The sequence below is a fragment of the Dermacentor albipictus genome, chromosome 4, assembly GCF_038994185.2.
Source record: "Dermacentor albipictus isolate Rhodes 1998 colony chromosome 4, USDA_Dalb.pri_finalv2, whole genome shotgun sequence".
Taxonomy (NCBI): domain Eukaryota; kingdom Metazoa; phylum Arthropoda; class Arachnida; order Ixodida; family Ixodidae; genus Dermacentor; species Dermacentor albipictus.
Genome location: NC_091824.1, coordinates 21,057,455 through 21,084,908, shown reverse-complemented (window position 1 = coordinate 21,084,908; position 27,454 = coordinate 21,057,455). Strand labels below are relative to the sequence as shown.

At 44.6% G+C, this 27,454-nt stretch overlaps 1 protein-coding gene across 1 annotated transcript in view; it reads left to right on the top strand.

Moving 5' to 3' along the window:
- LOC135915142 (uncharacterized) overlaps positions 1-27,454 on the top strand; it is a 110,943-nt gene that overhangs the window by 17,071 nt on the left and 66,418 nt on the right. Inside the window, exon 2 of the mRNA XM_065448145.2 lies at positions 17,044-17,415. Coding sequence (XP_065304217.2) covers positions 17,044-17,415 — 372 coding nt within the window. The remainder of the gene's footprint in view (positions 1-17,043; positions 17,416-27,454) is intronic.

Below are 27,454 nucleotides of genomic sequence, written 5' to 3'. Positions count from 1 at the left end.
AGGGTCAACGATGAAGCCGCGTTTGCAGAATCACTTGTTACGCAGGCTGGACTGAGCACGAGTCCAGCCCACACCGACATCGTGGTCTTAATTGCCGAGACAAAGAGACACATTTTACGGGGCGTATGCGTTTCAGCCTCCTCAGTCTCTCTCCGTACAAAAAAAGATAACTAATGGTTTGCCTAGTCTCACCATTCGCACTGTCCTCGCACTGTAATGACCGGGATGTCTAAAATAATGCCATAGTGCTAGTTAACCTGATTTATTTATTTATTTATTTATTTATCTCAGTACTCTCAGGGCCAGAGGCATTACAGAGAGGAGGGGCATACAAAATCGGCGGCAGATTTCTTAAATTTGTTGACGTCGGTGATGGCAGCCATGAAGGCAGGGAGGTGGTTCCAGTCATTTCCAGTTCGAGGAATAAATGAATTTATACAAAGGCTAGTTCGGCATTGCGGTATTCCTACCTTGCAGTTGTGGTCAGTGCGGGAAGATATATAAGATGGAGAGAGGAGTAACTTATGTTTGAGAATAGGGTTGGTATAATAAATTCTGTGAAAAAGACACAAGCGAAAATATTTACGACGCAGAGAAAGAACGGGAAGACCAAGTGCAGATTTCATTGCAGATACGCTTGCTGTTCGGGAATAATTTGAAACAATAAAACGGGCGGCGCGGTTTTGAACAGACTCTAAAGCGTTAATTAAGGTTATCTGATTAGGATCCCAAATGGAGCAAGCATATTCTAGTTTAGGCCTGATTAACGTCCTATATAGATGAAGCTTAATGGTGCTGTTAGAAGCTATGAAATGGCGCCGTAGGAATCCGAGCGTGCGGTTAGCCTGGTTAGATATGTAGTTGATGTGCATTTTCCAGGACAGATTGTGTGTTAAGTGAATACCCAGGTATTTGTAAGATGAGACAGATGATAACGGAGTGTTATTAAGAAGATAGCGAGGGGTGTATTCAGGAGGACGGCTGGAGATACGCAGGTGTTTGCACTTGGTGGTGTTAAGTGTCATGAGCCATTCGCTGCACCATGAAGAAATTGCGTTCAAGTCCGATTGCAAACATGCTTCATCAGAGGGATTAGTAATTGAACGATAAAGCACACAGTCATCTGCGAAAAGGTTAATATGGGAGATAACGTTATCAGGAAGGTCATTAATGTAAATTAAAAACAGTAGAGGACCTAACACAGAACCTTGAGGCACCCCAGAAGTCACGGAAACAAGAGGCGAGTCATAATCATTAACTGAGACATATTGACGACGGTTGGAAAGAAAACATTTAATCCAGCCTAATACCTGATCGTTAATATTAAGAGCACCGAGTTTAATTAATAATAGATCATGAGAAACAGTGTCGAACGCCTTAGCAAAGTCTAAAAAAATGCAATCCACAATAACGTTAGCATCCATAGCGCGAAACAAATCATTAGTGAAAGACAGGAGCTGTGTCTCACACGAAAAAAATTTTCGGAAGCCATGTTGACATGAATTGAAGAAGTTGTTAGATTCAAGGAAGGTAATAAGATGAGAATAGATAATGTGCTCAAGAAGTTTACAGGGAACGCTGGTTAATGAAATAGGCCGATAGTTTAGTATTGAAGCTTTACTACCTGATTTGTGCAATGGAACCACCTTCCCCACCTTCCAATCAGGAGGGATGGTACAACTCTGTAATGACTGTTCAAAGATTGCACAAAGAATCAATGATGAGCACGTAGATGTACTTTTCAAGAACTTCGTTGTAATGCCGTCGACGCCTGAACAAGATGAAATCTTCTGTTTTTCAATTAAACATGTCAAACCAACCGAGTCAATGAGTATTGGATCCATGGGTAAAAAGTCACGTGTACAAGGATGAGGGACAACATTCGGCAAGGCAGAAGAAAAACACGAGGCAAAAAAATCATTCAACACTTTGCAGCAATCGGTCTGGTGTATTGGAGTGTTGTGATTATCGCAAAGATCTATTGTATTCGGCTTATTCCCGCTGACCACATTCCAAAATTTCCTCGGATTATCTCTAAGAAGGAGCGGGAGCGTGTGCTGGTAGAAATTTTGCTTTACTTCATACGAAGTTTGTTTATAATCCGTCTCAGCGGTGGCGTAAGCGTGCCAGCGTTCGGCCGTTTGAGTTGCTTTGGCCCGCCGGAATAGCCTTTTTTTCTTGTTCAGTAGGCGCCGCAGACGCGCGTTAAACCACGGGGCATGAGAGTTAGATATAATGCGTTTCTGAGGGATGAATTCATTAATTAAAAAATTGACTTTATCTTTGAATAAGGTCCAATTTTCATCAATGTTGCGCGTGTGGACACTTGGAATGAAGTCAGTGACAAAATCTATTAGTTCGCTGTTTATAGATTCAAAGTCAGCAGCATGAGGAAAAGAAGTCAGCAGCATGAGGAAAAATAAATTTTCAATGTCGCGGTTTGGCCACAAACGCGAACATTGATTGCGATAGCGATGGAGCAGACATTCATACGATGTAAGGATAGCACTTTTATCGGTCATATGAATTTTGAACATTCGTTTGCGAACTAAACAAGCATGGTGTCAGCGCGCACAGCAAATATGAACACATCGGTCTCGATAACCGCGGGCACCCGCTGTCGAAACGCTGGCGTGGGCAAGCGCGGCAGCCGCAGCGAGCGAAGTGGCCTTAGTGCTGTATATCGCCTCAACGCAAACTGAGCACCGAATGATAAAAACGAGTTAGCCAACTAGCGACCAATATCGGTGTTGCCCATTTTTTTCTAAAGGCAAAGAAAAACTAGTACATGCCCGCATATCATCATTCCGACTTTCTACTTTCTACTTCGGCGGCTTCTGCGCATGGCGCGGTTGCGGGGGTGCGATCTGCGATATGAACTGAGCACGCCGTGTGCTGATAGCTTCATGTTCGCTGTGTTTTCGCAGCTTAGTTCGCGTTGGAAATACCGGTGCGCATGACACGATGCTTGCCAGTTTGTCTAGTTAGTAAATGTTATATGTTTATATGGCCGATAAAACTACTATCCTTACTTCGTATAGCTGTGTACTAACTTGTTACGGCAATCGATGCTTCGTCTTTTGTGCGAAAGTGCGTTATTTTTTATAAAGGGCAATATTTGGCAATATTTGGCCAGTGGCAATATTTCACATAAAATTTTTCAACAGCATCGTCACATTGCATATCAATGACATACTGAAACAATAAAACACAAATGACATCAAGACAATATCAAATACGAATGTGCTGAAGCATTACTAGAGAAAAGACGCCCTATAATACAGAAACATATCCGACCCAAAGTTTTGTTAGACAATGGTTTTAGCTCCTTTCAGCCAAACCGAATTCGCTGACCGTAGCAGGTACAGCATAATGCAATGTCTGTAAGTCGTAGTTTCTTCTTAGACGAGCACTAAATGAATACTCTCAGCACATTATTGTTCCAGACGATGTGTGTTTTTTTTTTTTGATGAAAGTTGGAGATTTGTAACAAGTTTCCGGCAATATTGCAGGCTTGTTTTCAAGTGCTAGCTTAGGCAAAAATGATTATGGATCCTTGCAACTTCGAAAACTTGAAATGGATTATATGTATGGGTTTCAACTGAGAAATAATAATGAAGCGTATATTTTTGCAAAACTATTGCTTTTCAGTAGACGTCATTGTGTGGTTACTCCGTACTGCGTCGGAGTACCGTAAATGAGAGTCAAAGAGAATACTCGTATTATAGAAAAGTAACTTTTGCTTACCTAGTAACGTTTGTTAGCATCATCTTAACACGAGCCAAAAGGTGTCAATAATCTCTATTTTATATTTTCTCTATGGACATTGGAAAGCGTGCTTTCATGAAAAATATCACCCATTGCCTTAATTTAGGCGACACAGTAGCTTTAGTGCTGCTTGCTAGTAAAGAAGTGAACAGATTGCAAGCAGGTTGTTTTGTGCGGGAAAACACAGCTGTTGTTATGTAGGGTGTTTTTCTTTAGCTGCACCATATTTTTTTTAAGAAGCAGCCTATGGCAGATGTCACAATTCTAATCTTTATCTAAAATACTCGGTCATGCGCCATTACTTGTACAAGATATGAAAATAAATAATTGAGTAATTACGGTAATTGTCGTAATTAAATTAATAAATCATTATTTTACGGAATATATTTGAATCTACATATTATAGAATAAAAGTAATCGATGCCAGCTACAGTCTAATGAATAATATATTAAGCACTAAATCCAAGACTAAATATTGGGGCGTAATGCTGTCGGGCGACTGCTCTTGGCGGGCACACGTGGACTATGTAGTTGGCAAAGCGGCAGTTGCTCTGAATTACATTCAAAGAAATTTAAAATGCGCAAATTCCAACCTTAGAAGCACGGCGTACCTAACTTGTATACGACCAATTTTGGAATATGCTTGTACCCTATGGGACCCATCACAGATATGTCTGATAAATAAACTAGAAAAAATACAAAACAGAGCAGCCAGGTTCGTCTTGAGTAGGTACGGGAGGAGGCACAGTTGCACAGCAATGAAAACAGAGCTCAACTGGGAGTCCCTGTCGTCTCGCCGAAAGAGGCTGCGGCTAAAGCTTCTGTATGAAATCTATCATAACAAAACTAAAATTGATAGGGAAATGTACTTAAAACCGCCAAACTATATATCGGCATGCACTGACCACCAGTGCAAAATTAGAGAATACCGGGCTAGGACGGGCCTGTATGCCAACTCTTTTTTTGTAAAAACTATCGCTCAGTGGAATAGACTGTCATGTGAACAGGTGTGCAGTGAGAATCAAGATGTATTCTTTTCATGCTTGTAACCCCCCTGCTGTAACGCTTTCGGGCTAAGCGGGGATATGTCTGAATAAAGAATAAAGAATAAAGTTCGCAAGGCCTATCTACTTGGAACAAATTCAGGGCACTGCACCGGTTTCGAGATATTTCAGTTTCTGACGAAATGCAATGGCGTTGCAGTGAGATTTTCCTAAAGAAAACGCTGTTTTAAGAATCTAAGTAGAAAAATAATTGGAACACCTATGCACTTCGTTAGTCATTTTGAAAATTAATCTCGAAACTGGTGCAGTCCTGAGATTTCGTTCCAAATGGATACACCTAGCGAACTCATTGGCTACGATTTGTAGGTTATGCACTGTAAAATAATTATTAAATAATGAGTTAGGGAAATAATGTTAATTACTCAATAACGTACCTTTTTTTCGTAGACTCAATGGCCGCCTCATCGAGTTATTTAGATTAAGGGTTGCAACAGTGCTATCTTGATCAGGCAATGTTTAAAAGTTTGGGAGGCTAAAAAACAAAGCACCCTGCAGAACAGATGTAATTTGGACTGTTTAGAGCGGCCATTCACGTTATTCAACCAAGATTGTTTCATCAGTACCCGTCAGGAACAGGCTTGTGCCATCCGCGCAAATTACGTGTTACACGTTACCATCTTGCACAATGAGATCGTACGTTAACCTATAAAGAAATGTCACAACGGGAAGGCTTGTCGCGCTCATCGGTTGATGTTTATTATAGGCAGATCTTGAAGTGCACCAAGACCGACAAAAAATAAAGGGAACAGAAAAAAGCAGACAGGACAGCGCCAATTATTATGCTTTGTTTTTGTGTGTGCTGTTCCCGTTGGACAATCTGTCTAATATAGAATAAGAGCTGGCGGAAGTACACAGTGCTCAAGGTTTCTTGCTGACTGCAGTTCCTTTTTTTCACATACTTTCCGATGCAGATTAGATAGATAACTTATTAGGAGATCTAGTGTTATGCCCCGGCCGACCACATAACAGAATATATTTTCTAACAATATGCAGTGACTAATTCAGTGTAACGTCTTCGAAAGCTTTGAGGCGCAGGAAAAAGCGAGGCATAGATTTTTTTTTATTTTAAAGACCAGCGACTACTACATTCTCTTGGGCTAGTTGGTTCTAGGATTAGTCAGAATAATAGTGCATGAAAGGCGCGCCCTATCTTTCACGCTACCTATTTGACTCTGTTCTCCAGCCTAAGAGGGCGCATGAGTGCTGTTATGTGAGAGTGAGTAGCAGTTTATTTGTGTCCCTGATTGCATGTATTCAATTTATTCGCTAAATATTTGGCGGGTGCACTATTAATTCTGCAACATTAGGGAAATAAGTCTTCGAAATTCTGAAAAGTTCGCAGCGATACGAATAATGACTGCGTGTTCGCCACACTTGTGGCTGTATCGCTTATTTTGCTTTTTTTAACAGCAATAAAAAAAATTCCCAGAAAGGTTATCAGAAGAAAAACACCTTTTTTGGTTTTTTTATTTTATTGAAATCGCGTTCTTCTAACACTCAGAGAAGGTTGAAAGCGCCACCACGCTCTTGATCCCACATCATTCCTCGCATCCAACGGCTCTGGTTTCGCCAGAACGTTGGCGCCTATAATTAATTAACGACAGTTCATTAATCGAGGTCATCATCCATCTTCGCTGAGTGTCCTTGATTTTACGCAAGCTGCTGTAGGGTCAAAAACGAGACCCCCCTCCCCTTTGTTTTAATTTTTCCATGCCCGCACTACATAGGCTGCATCGTATTCAGCTACAAGCAACCGCCACCGCCTATTTCTGTCGTTGCTGTCGGGCGCTTTGCTGTGCGACAGCGCGCAAAGGCGAGAGAAGGCCAATCGAATGAAAGGGTCGCCCTTTCTGGCGCACATATTTTTATTTGTACACTTAGAGTGGCGCCGAAACACTGTTCTTTTGGCTCCCGACCTCCTCTGGGGAGCCCCTAAGGGTCGGCCGCCCGCAGTGTTCGGAAATGAGGCAGCGGAAAATATATCGACCCGTCGCCACTCTCCACCCTGTTTCCCTTTCACGCCCGAGCCCCCTCCTCTCGATCCGTATGTCAAGAGCGTGTCCGCTTCCTTTTTCCCCTATACCACATCCCCCTCCCCGCACACAGACGCACAATTTCTTACGCTGAGCTGGTGCTTTCATTTTATCGCTTGTTTAGTTGCTCGTATACGCGTACTCGTTTATACACGGACTCCTCTGTATTCGGGCTCCTGTACATTTCTGACTACGACATCCTTAGTTCTCCGTTAAAGCTCCAACACAACGCAGGAAGGACTCTTGTGTGTTGCAGCACTGGCAATGCCACCACCCCTAAATATCTTACTTCTACAGAGTTCAACTGTAAGCACTACGTTCTTCGACGTTCCCTAAGAAAAAAATGTATTCCAAAGATAGTTTTTGAGCGCACTTTCGAGCAACGAATTGCGGACCGTGCAGGTCTTTTGTGCCTGGCGCATTAAATAATTGCAGGAAAGTTCGCGCAGATGACTGCCTGCTCGCGCTGTTCACTAATTCTGCAGCACTAGTCACAATGCGCATAGTGAAACGTCCATGACGGCGGGATGTGTCTTTGCAGCTCAGCAGGGCCTGTGTTTGGAAAACATTCTTAAGCTAGAATTGCCCGTAAAAGAAAAGATAGGGCAATCCTGAAACAGGAAACATTACTAGTGAGGGCGGCGAGCCATTGCAAAGAGCACTTGCGAACGACAAGCTTTATGAATTCGGCGCAGCATTAAACTAGCAGTGCGAAAGCAAAGCTTAGACAGTAGAAACAAGCGACGAAAACACGGCGCATTGCCTTCGTGAAATGTTTTTCTTTGTCCAAATGTTATGTTCGCGCTGCTAGTGTACTAACTCCTAACCAACTAACTCAACCTTGCTCTGATGATCAAGTACCTATTCACAAAGTTACTGTTACGTGTAGCAGCATTGCTTCTTTCGCCTTCGTTCGGCTGCTCGCATCTCACGAAAGCGGTCAGCGCGAATACGCCAGAATTTTCCAGAAATCTCGCATTGCAGCTATACCAGCCGCGGTATCCCAACAGCTATGACATGTAATATATATTTAGGTGCCCGGCAGAGAAACCGAGGTTGCCAAAATCAATCTGGAGTCAACTACGGCGTGCCTCATTATCATATCGTGACTTTTTCCCTTGAAATTCCAACGTGTAACCAATTTAATATTTCCAGCAATACATGTGATAAGTTTTCTGACTACGCTGACAGAAACCAAATTCGCAGATTACGCTAGGGCATTTAGCAAGAATGGCTGGTTGCTGTTGAAAAAATTCAGCACTGCAATTGAGAATACGGTCGCCCAATGGCAGTCCTTACAAAAAATATAACGTAGTGTATTCGTCGGCACATGAGCAAATACAAAATGTGTGCTGTACCAAAACGAAAAGTGTGGACGAAGGATGAAGGATAGCAGGATCAATGTTTGAAAATTACAAAAAATAAATATAAATAGATACTGCTGCTATAGACACCGCTTCCACGTTTGATTACACTAGCGGGCATTTTCGCGGCACTGTGCCGCCGTTCTGCAATTGAAGCATGGTTTTTTGAAACACTGTTTGTTGATGAGTTTATTATGTTTAACGCTTACATTATGTAGCGCTAGCTAACGGAAGTTGTTTTTGGTAATGGGAGAGTTTAACGGCGGTTACACGTGTGAATGACGTGGTTAAAAGAAGAAACACCGTCGTCGGACTGAAATGTTGGGCAGCGGCGGCAGGGAATGGACATGTTAAACCATAGCACTAGCGCATCGCAAAAGGGAACACAAAAAAGAAACTCACAAAATGACACGTTCTATCTCCTGCACTATAATGGTTAGACCGACATAGTTCCTATACGCTCACTTTCTTTTCGGCTTCGTGAAAATGTCAAGAAACGCAGCGCACAGGACGACATTTCAGCTCAATAAAGAAAAAAAAGCATGCTGGCCGCTACGCTGCAAGCGTCTAGCGCACGCCCACCCCAACTCCTTCCTCCTCTCTGAAGATTGCAAAAGCAAAAGCGGACTCGGGTCCGAATCAGCAACCCTCCCTCCCGGCCTCCACGCACACACAGGCAGGAAGTTATACGTGCCGCCCAAAAGGAAGAAGCTCAGGCAAAAGAATATTTGTCACTTTTTTTTTGCCACCATATTGCGCACTCTCTTTTATCCGGTCGCGTGCGGGTTTGCATATTTGGCCGCTTTTCATCTGGTTGATCGATCGCCTCTCCGCGCTGGCAGTGCGCGGGTATTCGTGTCTCGTTTACCACGCATGCTGTCTGTGTGGAGATGCAGTTGGACGCTGTTTGTCGTCCGCGATAACAGGGCTAGTGCATCTTTTCTTTTTTTCGCCGATACAAAAAAAATACATATAAGCAAGTTGAAAAACTACGAAAGCAAATACGTACGTACCGATAGGATTCTAGGATACGTACCGCTGTACGTATCCTAGAATACTGCTCTTCCTCCCCATTTGTTGTCACTAGTGTGCAAGTAATGGAAACCGCCCTCCCTCATACAACGCGGGCACGTGCCGGCTGGCGGAGACTACGCTTTCAATTATGTGTCGCGTTTCTTTCTTTTTTTTTTACTTTGTATAAACTATGGTCTTAGCAAAGCAGAAGAAGCTGACTAAACCAATATTCTCGTTGCACGTTTGTGATGAAGAAAATGTATACAGTTTTGCGTGGTTCTGGTAGCCTGGAATGAGTGGGACTGCGCTCCTGGGGTCACGGTTTAGACAACAGTGGTTACGCCTGCGAATAGCCGCAATTTTTGGAGCCGCCAAAAAAGTCGTTTATCGCGTAATCTGACAGGGCTGTAACGCGTGCCTCTCATATGAACCATGAACTTAGAAGCACCGTGGACACAATTTGCCCAGTCGTATGTAGGATCGGTCGAGAGCTCTCGCTCGTCCGTGGTATCTTACTGTCGGGATTACAGGGCTACCAAAGCCGTGGACGGCAAAGGGCCGATAGCCGATAGCCACATCTTGTAGCGATTTTTCCTACTACAATACATTTGAAAATTTTTCCTGTTGCGTCAGTGATCTTGTCGGAAAAAGAAAATGTAAAAGCAGCGACCGTTCACGATTACGTTTCTAGCACTTTGCAGGAACAATTAAATAGATTATATGCTCTGCAGCATTAGCTTTGCGTGCTCTCGGTTAATCTTTGCGTCAGGGGATGGCTCTCGTAGCATTAGCGCTGCCGCACACCTCTCCTGCAACCTGAAATCCTGCAGACGCAGACAGATTGACAGGCAAGCTGAAACTCTCTGCTAATGTTGAGCGGCGATGTGTCATGTAATACAACGGTGCCTTGTTATCCGTTCTCGTAAATGCATTCTCTAAGATGGTCTAGTTAAAACAGCTTGCTCTGAAAATTTCGCAATATCGCATTGTTTCTGGATACAGTCATGGTGAAGTGGTCTATCGAGTGTGGCCTGCTAGGCTAGCTGAAGGCGCCGACTTTTCAAAAGCTAGAATTGCGCTCGCTTCGAGTGTGCAATGTGTCCACAGTTATGCATGGTTTTCTTACTCACTCATCGCAGAAAGTTTGTTGCCTAAACATGTATTAGAACGCTCATCAGGCAATGTTTTGTGACCAAAAGCACGGTGTAATTTTATAGCAAAATTTGCACCCTAGGAGATCCACTGTAGGACGTTTCCTAGAATAATTTTGAACAGCTTTTATTCATTGACGTGCGCCTGAAGTGCGGTCAACGCAGGACATTTTGCCTACCGCCCCCAACAAAATAGGCGTTGCGCAATTCCATGCCCCAGTGACTGCTCTCTGTACGCCAGAAATAGTTCTAATTTTTGCTGACTGTGTGCGCCGGAAGCAGTTTGAAATCCAGAAATACTTCACAGCCGCCATGTTTTAGACATGACGTGTACTACAGAGACTAGAATTTGTCGCCTTTTGCTCGGCAGCAGAAGTATTCGTCTTTAAGTCCGTGGTTCAGACGTTATGTCCAGTCGCTGGTACCGCGTAGCTTGCAAAAAAAAAAAAGAATCTTGTCACATCATATTGAACACGATACGACGTAACAGGTTTACAAAATATTGCGCGCACATCTTCCGTTTTGATAGTTTTGCTTGTGGTCTTTATTTTGAGGAGTATTTTTTTCGCTAATTATCACTATTCATTCTCCGGAATTTTTCTGCAGATGCCTGATGTATTATTCATAACCTGTTTCATACGTACGTCAATGTACTAAATTTTCTCGACTTTTGCGTAGTTGCATTCATTTTTATTGCCTACATCTCTGTAATAAATCTGTTCCTAATCCACCCATATATTACAAGCCATCTTACTTATTCTGCTAGCTATTATTCAGGTTGGATGAGCACGCGGCAACAGTACAGTCATTAGACAGGGTGCGTAAAAGTGCAGACAAGAGCCCCGACTCAGACTTCGCTAAGCCGCTTCATTGCAAGGTACCCCTTGTAGTCACCTAAAAACCTATTCATACAACGAAACGATTGTTTCCGTGAGCAACGTTCAAGATCGGTCTTCACTTGAATGCTATGGCGCACTATTGCCATTTCCTGCGCCTGCAAACAGGAAAATTTATCGCAAGCTTCGTATTAAATTCTGAAGCTTCAAGCGTGATTTGACGAGGAGATGGGGTGTTACACGAATATCCCGATATTCAGCTCAAAAACAAAACAAAAACCGTGTGTTGAGAAAATTGCACAAACAGGCCTGGAGTGCGGCCTGATCCCGGCGACCAGAACCGGTAACGCACTCTCTCACCAGAGCAGGATTGGCCACCCTGGTGCAGTACTTGGCCACAACCTGCCATATAAATACAACAATCAAACCCCGGCCCTCAGTCCCCAGCAGCCGCGAAGCAACTGACCACGGCGGCGGTCAGATCTGTGACGCTGCAGAGGGTGCTAAGAATACCTGGCCCCGGACAGGCCGCCATTGGAATCTGAACCTGGCAACGTTTAACGTTAGAACGTTATCTAGTGAGGCGAGTATAGCAGTGTTATTGGAGGAATTAGAGGGTAGCAAATGGGATATAATAGGGCTCAGTGAGGTTAGGAGGACAAAAGAAGCATACACAGTGCTAAAAAGCTGGCACGTACTGTGCTACTGGGGCTTAGTGGAGAGACGAGAACTAGGAGTCGGATTCCTGATTAATAAGGAAATCGCTGGTAACATACAGGAATTCTATAGCATTAACGAGAGGGTGGCTGGTCTTGTTGTGAAACTTAATAAGAGGTACAAATTGAAGGTGGTACAAGTTTATGCTCCTACATGCAGTCATGATGACCAGGAAGTCGAAAGCTTTTATGAAGACGTGGAATCGGCGATGGGTAAAGTCAAAACAAAATACACTATACTGATGGGTGACTTCAATGCCAGGGGAGGGAAGAAGCAGGCTGGTGACAAGTCAGTGCGGGAATATGGCATAGGCTCTAGGAATAGCAGAGGTGAGTTATTAGTAGAGTTTGCAGAACATAATAATATGCGGATAATGAATACCTTTTTCCGCAAGCGAGTTAGTCGAAAGTGGACGTGGAGGAGCCCGAATGGTGAGACTAGAAATGAAATCGACTTCATACTCTGCGCGAACCCTGGCATCATACAAGATGTAGACGTGCTCGGCAAGGTACGCTGCAGTGACCATAGGATGGTAAGAACTCGAATTAGCTTAGACTTGAGGAGGGAATGGCAGAACCTGGTACACAAGAAGCCAATCAATGAGTTAGCGGAAAGAGGGAAACTAGAGGAATTCCGGATCAAGCTACAGAAAAGGTATTCGGCTTTAACTCAGGAAGAGGACCTTAGTGTTGAAGCAATGAACGACAATCTCATGGGCATCATTAAGGAGTGCGCAATAGAAGTCGGTGGTAACGCCGTTAGACAGGAAACCAGTAAGCTATCGCAGGAGACAAAAGATCTGATGAAGAAACGCCAATGTATGAAAGCCTCTAACCCTACAGCTAGAATAGAACTGGCAGAACTTTCTAAGTTAATCAACAAGCGTAAGACAGCGGACATCAGGAACTATAATATCGATAGAATTGAACAGGCTCTCAGGAACGGAGGAAGCCTAAAAACAGTGAAGAAGAAACTAGGAATAGGCAAGAATCAGATGTGTGCGTTGAGAGACAAAGCCGGCAATATAGTTACTAATATGGATGAGATAGTTCAAGTGGCTGAGGAGTTCTACAGAGATTTATATAGTACCAGTGGCACCCACGACGATCGTAGAAGAGAGAATAGCCTAGAGGAATTCGAAATCCCGCAGGTAACGCCAGAAGAAGTAAAGAAAGCCTTAGGAGCTATGCAAACGGGGAAGGCAGCTGGGGAGGATCAGGTAACAGCAGATTTGTTGAAGGGTGGTGGTCAGATTGTTCTAGAGAAACTGGCCACCCTGTATACGCAATGCCTCATAACCTCGAGCGTACCGGAATCTTGGAAGAACGCTAACATAATCCTAATCCATAAGAAAGGGGACGCCAAAGACTTGAAAAATTATACACCGATCAGCTTACTGTCCGTTGCCTACAAAGTATTTACTAAGGTAATCGCAAATAGAATCAGGAACACCTTAGACTTCTGTCAACCAAAGGACCAGGCAGGATTCCGTAAAGGCTACTCAACAATAGACCATATTCACACTATCTATCAGGTGATAGAAAAATGTCCAGAATATAACCAACCCTTATATATAGCTTTCATTGATTACGAGAAAGCGTTTGATTCAGTCGAAACCTCAGCAGTCATGGAGGCATTACGGAATCAGGGTGTAGATGAGCCATATGTAAAAATACTGGAAGATATCTACAGCGGCTCGACAGCCACCGTAGTCCTCCACAAAGAAAGCAACAAAATCCCAATAAAGAAAGGCGTCAGACAGGGAGATACGATCTCTCCAATGCTATGCACCGCATGTTTACAGGAGGTATTCAGAGACCTGGAGTGGGAAGAATGGGGGATAAAAGTTGATGGAGAATACCTTAGCAACTTGCGATTCGCTGATGATATTGCCTAGCTTAGTAACTCAGGAGACCAATTGCAATGCATGCTCACTGACCTGGAGAGGCAAAGCAGAAGGGTGGGTCTGAAAATTAATCTGCAGAGAAATAAAGTAATGTTTAACAGTCTCGGAAGAGAACAGCAGTTTACGATATGTAGCGAGGCACTGGAAGTGGTAAGGGAATACATCTACTTAGGGCAGGTAGTGACCACGGATCCGCATCATGAGACTGAAATAACCACAAGAATAAGAATGGGCTGGGGTGCGTTTGGCAGGCATTCTCAAATCATGAACAGCAGGTTGCCACTATCCCTCAAAAGGAAAGTGTATAACAGCTGTGTGCTACCAGTACTCACATATGGAGCAGAAACCTGGAGGCTTACGGAAAGGGTTCTGCTGAAATTGAGGGCGACGTAACGGGCTATGGAAAGAAGAATGATGGGTGTAACGTTAAGGGATAAGAGAAGAGCAGATTTGGTGAGGCAACAAACGCGGGTAAATGACATCTTAGTTGAAATCAAGAAAAAGAAATGGGCATGGGCCGGACATGTAATGAGGAGGGAAGATAACCGATGGTCATTAAGGGTTACGGACTGGATTCCAAGGGAAGGGAAGCGTAGCAGGGGGCGGCAGAAAGTTAGGTGGGCGGATGACATTAAGACGTTTGCAGGGACAACATGGCCACAATTAGTACATGACCGGGGTAGTTGGAGAAGTATGGGAGAGGCCTTTGCCCTGCAATGGGCGTAACTAGGATGATGATGATGATGATGATGATGATGATGATGAGCTTAGAGCAGCAAAAATAAACCCAGGGCCTGGATGTTGTCTGTAGTCTGTCGTAAAGCTCGCGCAGTATAGCGAGGAGCCAATGTCACCTGGAGCCCTATAACGTAAAACTATTCCGATCTCCTGATGTCAAATTTGCGCAACCGCCGACGCAAGCATCATGCGGTGATGGGCAGCGTTGTCTGAAGAAAGCAATCAAATGTTCTCCTCATTTATAGGAGTTCATTTTTGTTTGCTTTAAAAACGTATGAAATTGCCTACACTGAGCGGCTTGTATTATCTAATTGGCTGACAAGAGGCGAGGAGCACGCTCAAGTGGAGAGGGATTCGATGGGGCTGGGCCAGTGCACTGAAGATCCATAACCGGATGAAGAGGGTGGTGCCCGCGTCTGCGATTGGTCCACTTTCCCTTACTTAGCTTGCGGAGCTCTACATAGCCAGCTTATGTTTACTGCAATTCATGCTGCCTTTAAAGCTATGATTCTTACTTCGTGTAATATTCTAAGATGTTACTATCACATTCATTGGTTCGCTGTTAGGGTAAAAGTGGGATTTCTTAAAAATATATCAGTCAATAAGATTTTCGAATGGCCGGATTCGAACAGAGGTCATCTAAGCACAGAAGCCTGGTACAGTAACCGTTACGCCACGGACGCCTTTGCGTCATAATGGTTTGCCTCATAATGACATCGTCGGTTTGACGCGTTAAACACGGAAAAATATTTAAAATAAATAATACGTCATCATACTACAATGTCTGAGCCGATCCCCAAGATAGTGCAATGAAAGAAAGTTTAGTCCGACACTTCTCCTACCTCCAACCCCCTTCACGCGAGTAATGGTGCGATAAAAATGCACTGGCACTGTGGTTCTGCCTTGTCCCATCCCTAACTCGCTGAGGTGGACTTCATCTTTCATCGACCTCAACTAGAGGTTGAATCTCCTTCCAACTTTGCTCAACCATTCCTTTTGCCAGTGCGTCATAACAAATGCTTAACATGTTCCCAGCGTTGCCTTGTTTTAGTTCCGTCGTCTACAGCAGATCACAGCAGTGGGAGAAACAGGGTAAATAAAGGTGTGGCAAACAGTTTTGCCGTCGAGGGAGTAGTTTCGTTTTGCTGTGCTAAGGGTAAGCACGCGGACTGTGGTTTACTCTAGCGTCGATAGATGACGATTGATATTTTGCACAAGAAAAATTTTGCTGATTGCACGTGCTGTGGAAATCTATGCTATTCAAAGCATAGTGCAGTAAGCTGGCTAGTCAACAACGCTTTCCGTTTTCATAGGCGTTACCAGCTAGGCCAAAACCTTTCTGCAGAGCGAGCAATTCTCTGGCTATGCAGAGCGCGTGTGTGACGACAGAATCGATACAAAGACGACTGCGCCTGTGGTAGTAAGACCGTGACGGTGCTTTTTTGCTGTCTCTCACTCCAGCAAATAAACGCGAAAGCCGCTTACATTGCGATCTCCTCCAACACTGAATGCTGCACAGTGTGACACTGTGCCTATGTAGCGCTAACTGCGATGATGATAGGATGTGTGGGCCCTATAAAATTGAGGTGCAGCTTTAGCCAGTGTTTCAAAGCACTGGCTATCGCGAGTTAAGATATGGAGAAACTGGCATGCTCTCGCTATGTAAACAACTTGTCTTTATGCAGCGTCATGCACGGAAAAAAAGTGGAATGACTGTGATCGAATGCAAAGTGGCACACTCGCACGTGCTTTCACTCGTGCTATGCGAAGTGACGCATGTTCGGTTGCCTCATAGAGTTAGTTGCCGTTGGAATGTGTTCTATAATGGTTCGAGCATCGGGGTTTTATGATGGGAGACTGATGTTCGGGTACCTGAATTATTTTTTTTTTCATTGAAGAGCCCCGAAACGATGCGGGAGAGGAACCCGCTTACCTACCACAAATCGCATGGGACGAGCAAAATAATTCTTAGAATAAAAACCGAATTTTACATGTTCGATGGTTTAACAAGTACCATGTGTTCTAAAGACCGATAATAAGCCCAAGAGAGAGGTGAAAATAGCGAGCTTCGTGGCTTCCGCCACAACACCGTTTGAAAGAGGACCCCCATAACATACATACATACAACATACATACATACATACATACATACATACATACATACATACATACATACATACATACATACATACATACATACATACATACATACATACATACATACATACATACATACATACATACATACATACATACATACATACATACATACATACATACATACATACATACATACATACATTCGTTCCTTATAAGCAATATAAACTTTTGTATGAATAGGAACCCATCGTGCTGGGATCGGATTCTGTTGATAGAGGAAAAAAGAAAGACAGCCGACTACTGGCAATGAAATCTGACACCACCTACTTTTCTGGTGCTTTCGTTCACACAGGATCCTGTCTCGCGGTGATCATCCGACGGCTGAGTGTACCTCGCTGGGTGCGTAACGGCACCGAGACACCCGCGGTGCTGGACTGCGAGTACGTGTACAACGAAAATGACCTCAAGCTGGTGGTCAAGTGGTTCTTCAACGACGGGCCCGAGCCAGTGTATCAGTGGATACCGGAGATGAGGGTCCGCGAGGCGTTCGGAGTGCTTCAGGGACGCCTGGACGACACGTTTTCAGTGAACTCACGCGATGTCTACTCGCAGTACCGTGCCATCCGCATTCTGAGGCCCACCTGGGAGCTCAGCGGCAAGTACACGTGCGTCGTCGCGTCGCTCGCGGGCCAAGACGCGCGGCACCAAGACATGACAGTCTTCGGTGAGGGTTGCTTTCCTTCAGAATAACAGTGAAAGTATATAATTCTATCATGAACTGATGTGTGTAATTCTCACAGCTATCTGCTAGATTCCTTTCTTTACGTATAGGTACTGCACAACACTCTGATCAGACATTCGTGCATTGTCGATATATCACTCCTTCATCCCTATAGACGCGGTGCAGTACAGCAGCACCGGCTCATCCATACAGAAAGTAGGCGGGTCGGCATGACTTGCCTTGGTTCACAAAGGTCGGCTGCAGGACGACATCACGGAAAGTTTGCCTGTGAAACAAAACAAAATCATAAGCTGAAAAAGAAAGCTTATTTCGGGCGAACCGAAACGGAAACTATACGTCACAGGCTGTTTTGCATTCCAGAAAGAAACCACGGAGAACAAGTTGCAAGGCGATTCTACCTAAATTTGAAGTCGATAAAAGACAGTTGCAGAAGTTGGGGGTGGCATAGCGGCCGATAGAATGACTGCGCACTGCACTTTCTCGTGTCACTCCTCGCTTGAGGTTAGTAGGAGGATCGTTGGACTCAAATTTTTTTACTGCAATATCTTCGGGATGGGTACGGATTTTGATGCATGATGACGAGTTAACTTATATCGAATAATTTCGGGCATTTAGCAAACCAAAACGACTATCCGGTCATGACGAAAGCCGTTATGACGGAAAAGCGTCCTTCGCGTCATTGTTACAGTATCAGGCTTCTGTGCTAGATATCCTCGTTTCGAAACAAGCGGTTCGAAAATTGTATTTATTTATTTATTTTAAGGATCTCTTTCGCCATAAGAACGAAACAATTGATGCGATAGCAAAATCTAAGATTGTTGCACCAACTGAGTATCCTAGCTTTAGTGGCAGTAGGAATTGCAGTAAACATAAAGTCGCTAAGTAAATACGCATTGCATGTCGAGCGCAGACACATATGGGCAGAAAGAACTCGAAGACCGCGAGTAGCACCGGCTAAAACTTGCCTGGAACTCGCGTTCCTGCACTGCAGTATGCTCCTGAGGGGCATGATGTGCGTTCACTTTGCGCTTTTGAACTGCGGGGTTTTGTTGGTGTTGTTGTTGGCCTCCGCGTGCTTTAGGTCCCTTGATAAAGAGGCTTCTACGTTATCTACATTAAATGTTCTTTGAGCCGTCCTACCTGCTCTAGTGTTTGCTCTATCTGTTCGCCCTCATTCGCATCTTAGCCGCGTTTACATGAATGTGACAACTGGCGCATCGCATCACATCACATCAACTTCCCAGCGCATCGCATCCACGTAAACAGGGTAATCACGTAGGAAAGCGCGTCACATTATTACGCAGGACAGGGGTGGATTGACACGCGTAAGTCGACATTCACATAGCATGTAAACGCAATCGCATCGTACTAGGATCGCGTCGTATTAGGCACTAACGGCACTGGCCCACTGTCAGTGGCGGCGGGGATTTGGGTCTCAAAATTATTTGCATCAGTATATCGCGAAATCGAAAGAGGTATCGAGCTACGCTCAAATTTGTCATTAGGGAGTATTGTAGTCGTCGGACACTTATTACGAATCTTTTGTTTTGTAAATGAAAGAAATCTTGCTGTAGTGCTCATTTTCTCCCATAAGTTGTCTGCCGACACGCGCGCCTTCTTTACAATGGGTCCTCTTCGGAAGCTTCAGTCTGTTGTTGCACAGGAAATGCTCTGGTTTCTTGCATTATCCGTGTGTTCTTTGTCCACGCAAGCTGTCACCTATGTTGTAACTGTACCTCGGTAAGGTCAAAGCAAAACGGGCCAAACGAAACCAACCAAGCCTTGTAATGGGATCGCTTACGTGTGGGAAAACGATGGCACATGCCGTGAAGGTCTACATGGTCTGCTAGGCTGTGTTACAGTTCTTTCCAGGAAGCAAAGCTGTCTAACCAGAAGTCTTAGAATACCGCTGCTTTTTTTTCCGCAGTTTGCGTGAGTGGAACACAACGGAATTCTGGGTGTTTTACGTGCCAAAACCACAATTTAATTATGAGGCACGCCGTAGTGGGGGAGTGTGGAATAATTCTAACCACAAGGGAAACTTTAACGTGCCCTCAGTGCACTGGACATGGGCGTTTTGCAGCGGAGCTGTACATGTGTACTATCCCGTACATTTTTCAATATTCGTGCCTCAAAACTCCGGCGCCCTCTATGAGGAGGCAAAGAAAACCAGTGATGAATGTGCTTACACCAAGCCTAGCAAGAGGAAAGCTAAGAAACCACCCAAAGATAGTTTCATGCAATAATTACTAGGGGGAACTCTAGCGCTAGTGTCTACGGAAGCTGCAATCGGGGCGTTTCAGCCAGCATGGTAATTATCAGGAGTACATGAATTTGTCTAAGCTTCGTCCTTCTGGCTTCAAACGTCTCTTCGAATTTGTAAATTCATATACCGGCAGGATTCTTACACAGGACCTCTAGTACACCGACATTAACAACATTACGCCACGGACGCATTCATCGACAGTCGACACAGAACGCTTTTATGATTTTTTTTGCGGGCAAGCCAGAGTCTTGAAACGCATTGGCCAGTTTGAATTTCGAGATCTCGATAGGTTGAGCCGCTATTGCACATTATAGTAGCGATTGTGTGTGGTCCCATAGTATTCTACAGACACGGAAGGGAAAAGCCCCAAAGAAGTAAACGTTTACAATTATTAGTGTGCTTGGTCTTTTTCACAGCTCCGTTGGTAGCCCACAATAACAGAGTGCAATTGCTGCGATTTTTTGTTGCATTCCGCCCCCATCGAAACGCGGCTGCCACGGCCGATACTTGATCCCGCGACCTCGTGCTTAGCATCGCAACACCATAGCCGCTAAGCCACCTCGGCGGGTGAGCGGAACACGAACACGTCTAGACATAATTCGCCATTTAATGTTCAAATTGTGACGCAAAGGGAAAGCGTAAATTTAATGTGAGTAACGATCTTGAGAAAACGTATGAAGGCTAAACAACTTTGTATTCTTATCAGCAGTTACCGATGATGGCGAAATATCTCATGTAGCGTTCATATAATTTATATTGCAATAAAACGTGCCAAACTCTTCAGCACGCGGGCTTCCACGCTGGAAGTGCTTAAATAATGTTCTGTTGCTGATTGGACGGTTGAGCAGTACGTCACGCGAAAGGGATGGTATCACCGAAAGTCATCGTCCTTAAGTACATCCCCTGATAAACACCGTGTGGATAGCCACATGACGTGCCACGATTATATCATCGACTGATAGCCTTGACACCGGGGCGCTGGAAAAGCCTTTGTATGATAGGACATCTACCGAAAACATGAGTCGCTAAAACTTTGCCTTTAAGATTAAAACGCGATAATTAATGCGCAAATCTTCCTTTGAATTGCATCACACGTCGCAACGCGCATTTAGGCACACATTATCAATCACGAATGATCAAATCGGTATCAATCACCTATCAGTAACCACCAGGTGAAAATCCATCAATGATGAATTTTATTATTCATTATCATCTTCATCATCGATTACTGCTACACTCGTATACTCAATCAAGTAACACGCTCTCATATATTCACAATCACATCAATTCAAATTCATCGAAGCATCCACGCACTAACATAAGACCTGTAATTAAGTTACCAATTGCACTCATTAACGATACCTGATACTAGAAGCACAGTCTTCTCATCGATACATCATACATAGACATGCATCCAGCTGTTTAGGTCCAATGAAGCACCAGACGTCTTTACTTCAATCTGTTTACCTCATTCCTTGTAGAATACTCACAATTACTATGTACGCGTTAGTGCGTTTGTCCAAGACACTTTACCGAGCCAGAAAACAACGTGCTTATCGGTACATCACACATAATCACGCATTCATTTGTGGAAGTGCAATGAATCGACCCAACACTCGCATCCACCTTGGTCTAGTTAGCCCGTTCTTCATTACCGTAGTCTTAATTGCCATGCACGCAAGAGTACATTCCTCTAAGAAACTTTACTGAGTCAAAGACCACAAAGCATTCATTACGACCCCCTCTAACACACTTGAACTCATTAGTATTCGTGGTCCTTTCGAATTCCGAAAGTCCTGGTTCAATTTCAACCTAAACGTCAATTTTCTTTTCAGCTGAAGTACTCTCATTTGGTTAGAGAAACATCCATGAGAAACTTGGAGCCAATGCAAACATGGTTTGTCGTGCTAATGAATTTTATTAATTCTGTACTTCCATCGGGAGTTTTTGCTCACGTCCAGCGCATGGCCGATGCACGCACGAAGCAGACGACGGCGAAATTTCTGCGTAACGGGGCCCTTAAAGCTATCGCTTTCAAAGGCGTTCACATTGCGTGACACATTCAGGAAAGAAACAAAATAGGAGAAGCTCTGACGTCATGTGTTTAACGCCGGAAATGCAGGCATGACAGTTTGTCATTTCTCTGTGCGCCTTCAATCAGCGCGCCGGAGCAGACAATCGCGACCGTTGAATTTGCATTGCTACGAGCCACTGGAAGTGTTTCCTGCCGATGTGTGTCAGAACAAAGCCTACAACACTCCTGTGACAGTTCCGGGAAGCAGACGTGCTCCTGTGATTTTTAGTGGCACGTTGAAGAAGACGACGAAGACCTGCGCCGTAATTACATGATTGTCTCTGTCGCTGGCGGACACTCACACTCATAGACCCTAAACACAACTTTCAAGCTTACACACCACTCTCCAAGGTCAGCTTGCCTCTCGAAGAGAATCTGCTGCAAGAAAGACCTGAAGCTCTTGGGCATAATAATTTCCTTTTTCTGACCATTCCTCTATCCTGCCTTAGTTTTCTATTCAGTCTCAGTTTCTTTCATCTTCTCGTGATTCTACGCCGGCCTCCCCACAAATAGGTCGGGGGGGTGCACGCTCGAGTTGCGTTGTACGCTTGCGTTGTATCCTTTGACCAATCTTCTAGCGTTTCTAACGGCTGCTGCGCCACTGAATAATTCATCTAGGCTATCCAGTCCGTCATTATCGCAGTCACAAATGTTTTGTCGGTTTGGGAGTGGAGGTAGAAAATCTGATTATAAAGTGATTACTCCCCATATCTTCATCTGGATTTTTTCAGGATCCTTCTTTAACATTGTAAGTGAAGGTAAGGTATGGATACGTGTCCATGCAAACGCTATTACCAATTCTAGTTGCGGCTTAGGGCATAGTCTCCACTTGTGCATCATATCTCTCTGGTGCCTCCAATAAATCTGTGCCTTTCTTGCTGTTTTTTCTGGTAACCACAACTATTATGAGGGGCAGTAAATTCGCCTACAAAGATAAATTTATGTTCCGTGTGCCCAAGATCCAACTCTAGCATCCCGAGAAAATTTCTTTGACGCTCCTTCGGTGGGCTTGAAGTATTGATGATAAGCGGTTTGGATTTTTCTCGTTTACTGGCGTGGAGTTCGATCAATTGATGTTCTGTTAGGCTTTGAGAGTAGTGATAAACACTGCTCGTGATGTGGCACCAATGTAGCTATTGTAGAGTATGTTAGATTTTGCATGGTATAGTAATGTCTTTAGTTTATTAATCCCTTACCAATCTTCTACAAACAAATGACGCGTGGTTAGAAAATTCCGGCCTCTATATATGATTGAAGGGCTGCCACTCACTTGTGCAATGAACGGTAGTTCCATTGCCTTATCCCAAAAGATTCAGTGGTGCGAATGGTATTACTGGCCATGGCTGGTAACACTTTCGGCATCTGTAGAGTCAGAGACTTCTCCGTTTTTAAATTTACGTGCCACGGGTGCGCCTGCGTTGTTGCCAGCCCTTTACGCGATGTTTGTTGCTTGTTAATTTGCTCGTTCAGATAAGGCTTGTGGCTGTGAAGAAATGGATAGAAAAACCTTATTGAGGTCCATTAGGTCGCGCTAGTTTCCTAGGCCGAGGCGGACAGCTACCACGTTGAGATCGAAAGGCCCAGCCTTTCGGCAACTTTGCGGGTCCTTCGGACCGTCCATTGCTGTTCTTCTAATGTGAGACTGTGTGGAGCTGCGTCCGCCGCTTCTCAGTCTTGTCTTCGTTGCTGTGTGACACAGAGCAACGCCTGAGCTTGTGACTAAGTTCTATGGTGTCGTTACATTTATCGCATATTGTAGGAGCAGAGAACTCCGAATAGATTTTGTTGAATAATAGCGGGTTCGGATAGGTTCTGGTTTGCAAGAGCCTTAGCGTAATGGCATGAGCTGTATTTATTTTACTGTGTGGAGGGGGAGACGTTGCGTCCGTGCTTGGTTAGCTCGTTGTACGTGACGAGGTGGTCCTTGCAATCTGGAACCTCAGCATCTTCTTGCCTTGTGACTGCACGGTTGTCAAGTCCCAGTGCAGCATTGTGGGCAGATTTGTTGAGGTTCGCGGGAGCACCGCTGATTTATCCTATACGAGCAGGAAACCAGATGATCGTGTGGAGTTTGACGACCTTCTGTCGAAAATTGCGGGGCCTGTCTAGAGATGACTCCTTTGGCAAATGCTCGGACTGCTGCCCTAGAATCGGTGTGGATCGTGGTCTAAAGATAATAATTTCGGTCTAAAGATAATAATAGGATAGCTACCTGTGCTGCAAGTTCTGTTTGCGTGATGTGCGCGCAAGCCGAGTTGACGACTTCACCTTTACCGTTCAAAACGACCGCCATAAAGGCTCGTCTATTTGAGAATGTCGCGTCGACGAACGAGCATTCTTTATCCTGATTTTTAGCTTTCTCTAGCAAGCCTTTGGCTGTGGCTTACTTTCTGCCCACATTATGAATGGGGTCAACATTCCTTGGAACAGGTAATAACTGTGATATTCTTACACAGATCTTTCGGAATTTCTGTATGTTTGCAATGTTTTGTTGTGACTGGTATACATATCGGTTTGAGGATGTGTCTTCCTGACTGCATGATGGAGAGACTAACGAACTGGGCTCTTTCGTGTGCCTCGGCAATTTGCTCCAGTATATTATGCAGCCCAAGTTGCATGAGTCTTTCAGGTTCTGTGTACATAGGTAGGCGAAGACATTACCTTCCTCAACAACGCATTGACTTTGTGTCTTTTTGATCTCTGCCACTCGTGCATGGCTGCTACGTAGGCGAAGTGACATAGCACAGGGCCGTGAGCTAGTCTGACGGCGTTGTCTTCTCCAAGCCCATGTCAGTGGTTAGTTACTCTTTTGATGAGCCTCGTTGCGTTGTACACTTTCTGAGCAATATGTATAATTGTTAGATTAGTGGACCCATTGTCTTCTATCACGAAGCCTAGAACCCGGATGGAGTCGATTCTTCGTATGACACTTCCGCTTCTGGTATAGAGCGTTATGTCGTTCTCCTCACGAGGAAGCCATCTCCTGGTTTCCGGCCTCGTTTATTAGGTCGGTAGAATAGAATAGAATAGAATAACTTTATTTCCATCTGCTTGATGGAGCAGGCTGCAAGTAAAAGCTGCTCCAGTAGAGGCAGCTTGACGAGGCCCATAGCCACCCTACAGAATGTATAGTAGGTATAGTAGGAGTTCCGATTTCTTGGGTGAACATCGAAGTCCCGCTGGGATAAAGTACTCTTCTATGAAGTTTACGGCATCTTGTAATCTTTGTTCTATTTCTCCGTCGCTGCCTCCAGTACACCATATCATGACATCATCTGCGTGAATGATGTATTCTATGCCTTCGAGGTCATCGAGTCTTCTAGAGAGACCTATCATGGAGATATTGAAAAGATTGAGCGAGATGACCGCTTCTTGTGGTATGGCTCGGGTGCCTAGCTTCATTGTGTGTGATGTTAGGTCCCCAGCCTTGAAAGTGGCCATCCTTCCACTTAGAAATGCTTCGACATATTGATGAAAGTGACTACCCAGGCCGAGCTCCGAAATGGCTTTCAGTATAACCGTATGGACGATATTATCGAGGGATTTCTCCATGCCTAGTCCGAGTATCGCTTTCGTGTCCGTAGTCTTGTGGCTGATAAGTTGGTGCTCGAGTAGGAGCATGGCATCTTGCCTAGATAGACCAGGTCTCAAGCAGATTAGCGTCTGTGAATAAACTTCGCGCTCTACCAGGTACCGAGATAATCGATTCAGTATTGCATGTTCACCAGCCTTCGTCCTCCCACCGTGACAATCTTGGTATTGGAGTAATGCATGGTACCTTAGATGTCGATTAGTATATTTTTTGGGAGGACTGCAGGTGATTTCGCAACCGAGAACTTTAAAGAAAGCGGAAGCCAATGTTGCCACATCTTCACTGCTTGGCACTTCTATCCCTCCACACATAAATGTTGTTGAAACTTTTGTAGGTCGTGCATCTGTTGCACTAGCTGGCTAGTCGTTTTCTCAATACATTCCAAGGCTGATTGGATGGTCTATCGGTATCATTGGATTTATTGTCGCGGCCTTGGAGTTTTTTAATTTCGCACTAATTGCTGCCACTTCAAACTTGAGTTCGCCCAAAGGATGTTTTAATTACCGGTTTTCCAAAAGTGCCCTCTGATACTCAAGGCTCGGTATTACTGGGGCCGCTGCTCGATCCGCCACCGCCGCCCAACCCACCTGTTGCTGGGTCGAGCTCGCCGCTGGCCGCAACACCCTGTTTAGGGTAGGGCTTCGGAAATAGGGGTGGCAGTTGGGCTCCGACATTGGAGTTCCTTCTTGTCAATATTTTCTCCCTTTGTGCATTCACCTGAACCGCAGTCTACGTTTCTGTCTTTTTTTTCTGGTATGTCCACCTGGTTCCTAAGTGGTGGCTATTATTCGTCGTCACTGTGCTGCAATGCGTACCACGTTGGGTTTGGCGGCGACGAAAAATCTGTCCGAGATGCCTTCTTGTCTGTCTTTCGGTACGGTCGTTTGGGATTCCACTGCTGTGCTGGCTGCTTTAAGCGCTCGTTGCAATCTTTTTTGCCCACGAAGTGTATCTCCCCACTCGTGAAAAATACGGGGTTGCAAGGGTGGTCCGGTTGAGGCTCCTTTATGCCGCATATTTCATTTTATTTTATTTCCTTAAAAGCCCCGCGAAGGGGTATTACATAAGGGGTGAAATCAGCTATTAACTTGAATAACAATGCAACATGTTTATATAAGAAATACGTGGCACACTGCGTGGTGGGGATTTGGGCAAACGTCTGTTCTTTGTCCCGTCCGCTTGCTGGCATAGCGAGATTGTATCTCATGTTTATATGGGATACAGGGAATCTCCCTGCCAATATAGTACACAAAATTATTTATTATGGGACAGAAAAAGGTGATCATCGCTGACTTAGTTTCTCCTAGCATACTGGCTTTTAGAATGTCCACTCCTAGCGTTCGTATGCGTAGACTTGCTGTAAAAGTATCCGGGCTTATGTTGGTAGTGAGCTCATGTAAAATTTCTTGTTTTGTGTCGTCCCCCACTGCTGCATAGGCATTGAGAGCGTGCAGTTTTCCATTAGAAGTGAGATCTGTCACCTTTCTGGTGATATTCGCCACCTCTTGGTAGAGGGTGGAGAAGATATATATGTTGGATCCTGGCTTCAGTGGGAACAGAATCCGGCTATCGCTTGCTTTCCTTGACACGCGTTCGCAACTACTTTTGCAATTCGTGGTGCCGTTAATTCCTTTATAGGTATTCCCGGGGAGGGTCTTACGACCACTGTAAAATATTCTTTGGGATGTGGTGGCAGCTTCCGCTTCTTCGATCTTCTTTGTGACGTGTGTTGCGAAAGCGATTTAGGATGGGCACCCGAGGACCCATAGACTCTCTCGATTTTCATGGGTTTCTCTCCCGCCTTTTCAAGTGCTCTCTTCTGACGAACAGAAAGGACCGCTTGCCAGCCAACATTATCGTCGTTTACCTTAGGTCCGCATGTTCCGCCTTTGTCTTCGTTGTCTTGGAGGACGATATAATCCCCGGCTTCTGTATCTTGGCACTCCATGTCGTTCCGGTCTAAGTGCAAGGTATTATGTTGTGCTCTATGGTCTGTCTTTCGGTGCGTAGACTTCTCCATCGCTGTTTTCAGCGTTTTTTTCGTGGGCGCTGCTGTTCTCGGAGGAGCCGCCGGAGTTACTACCATATG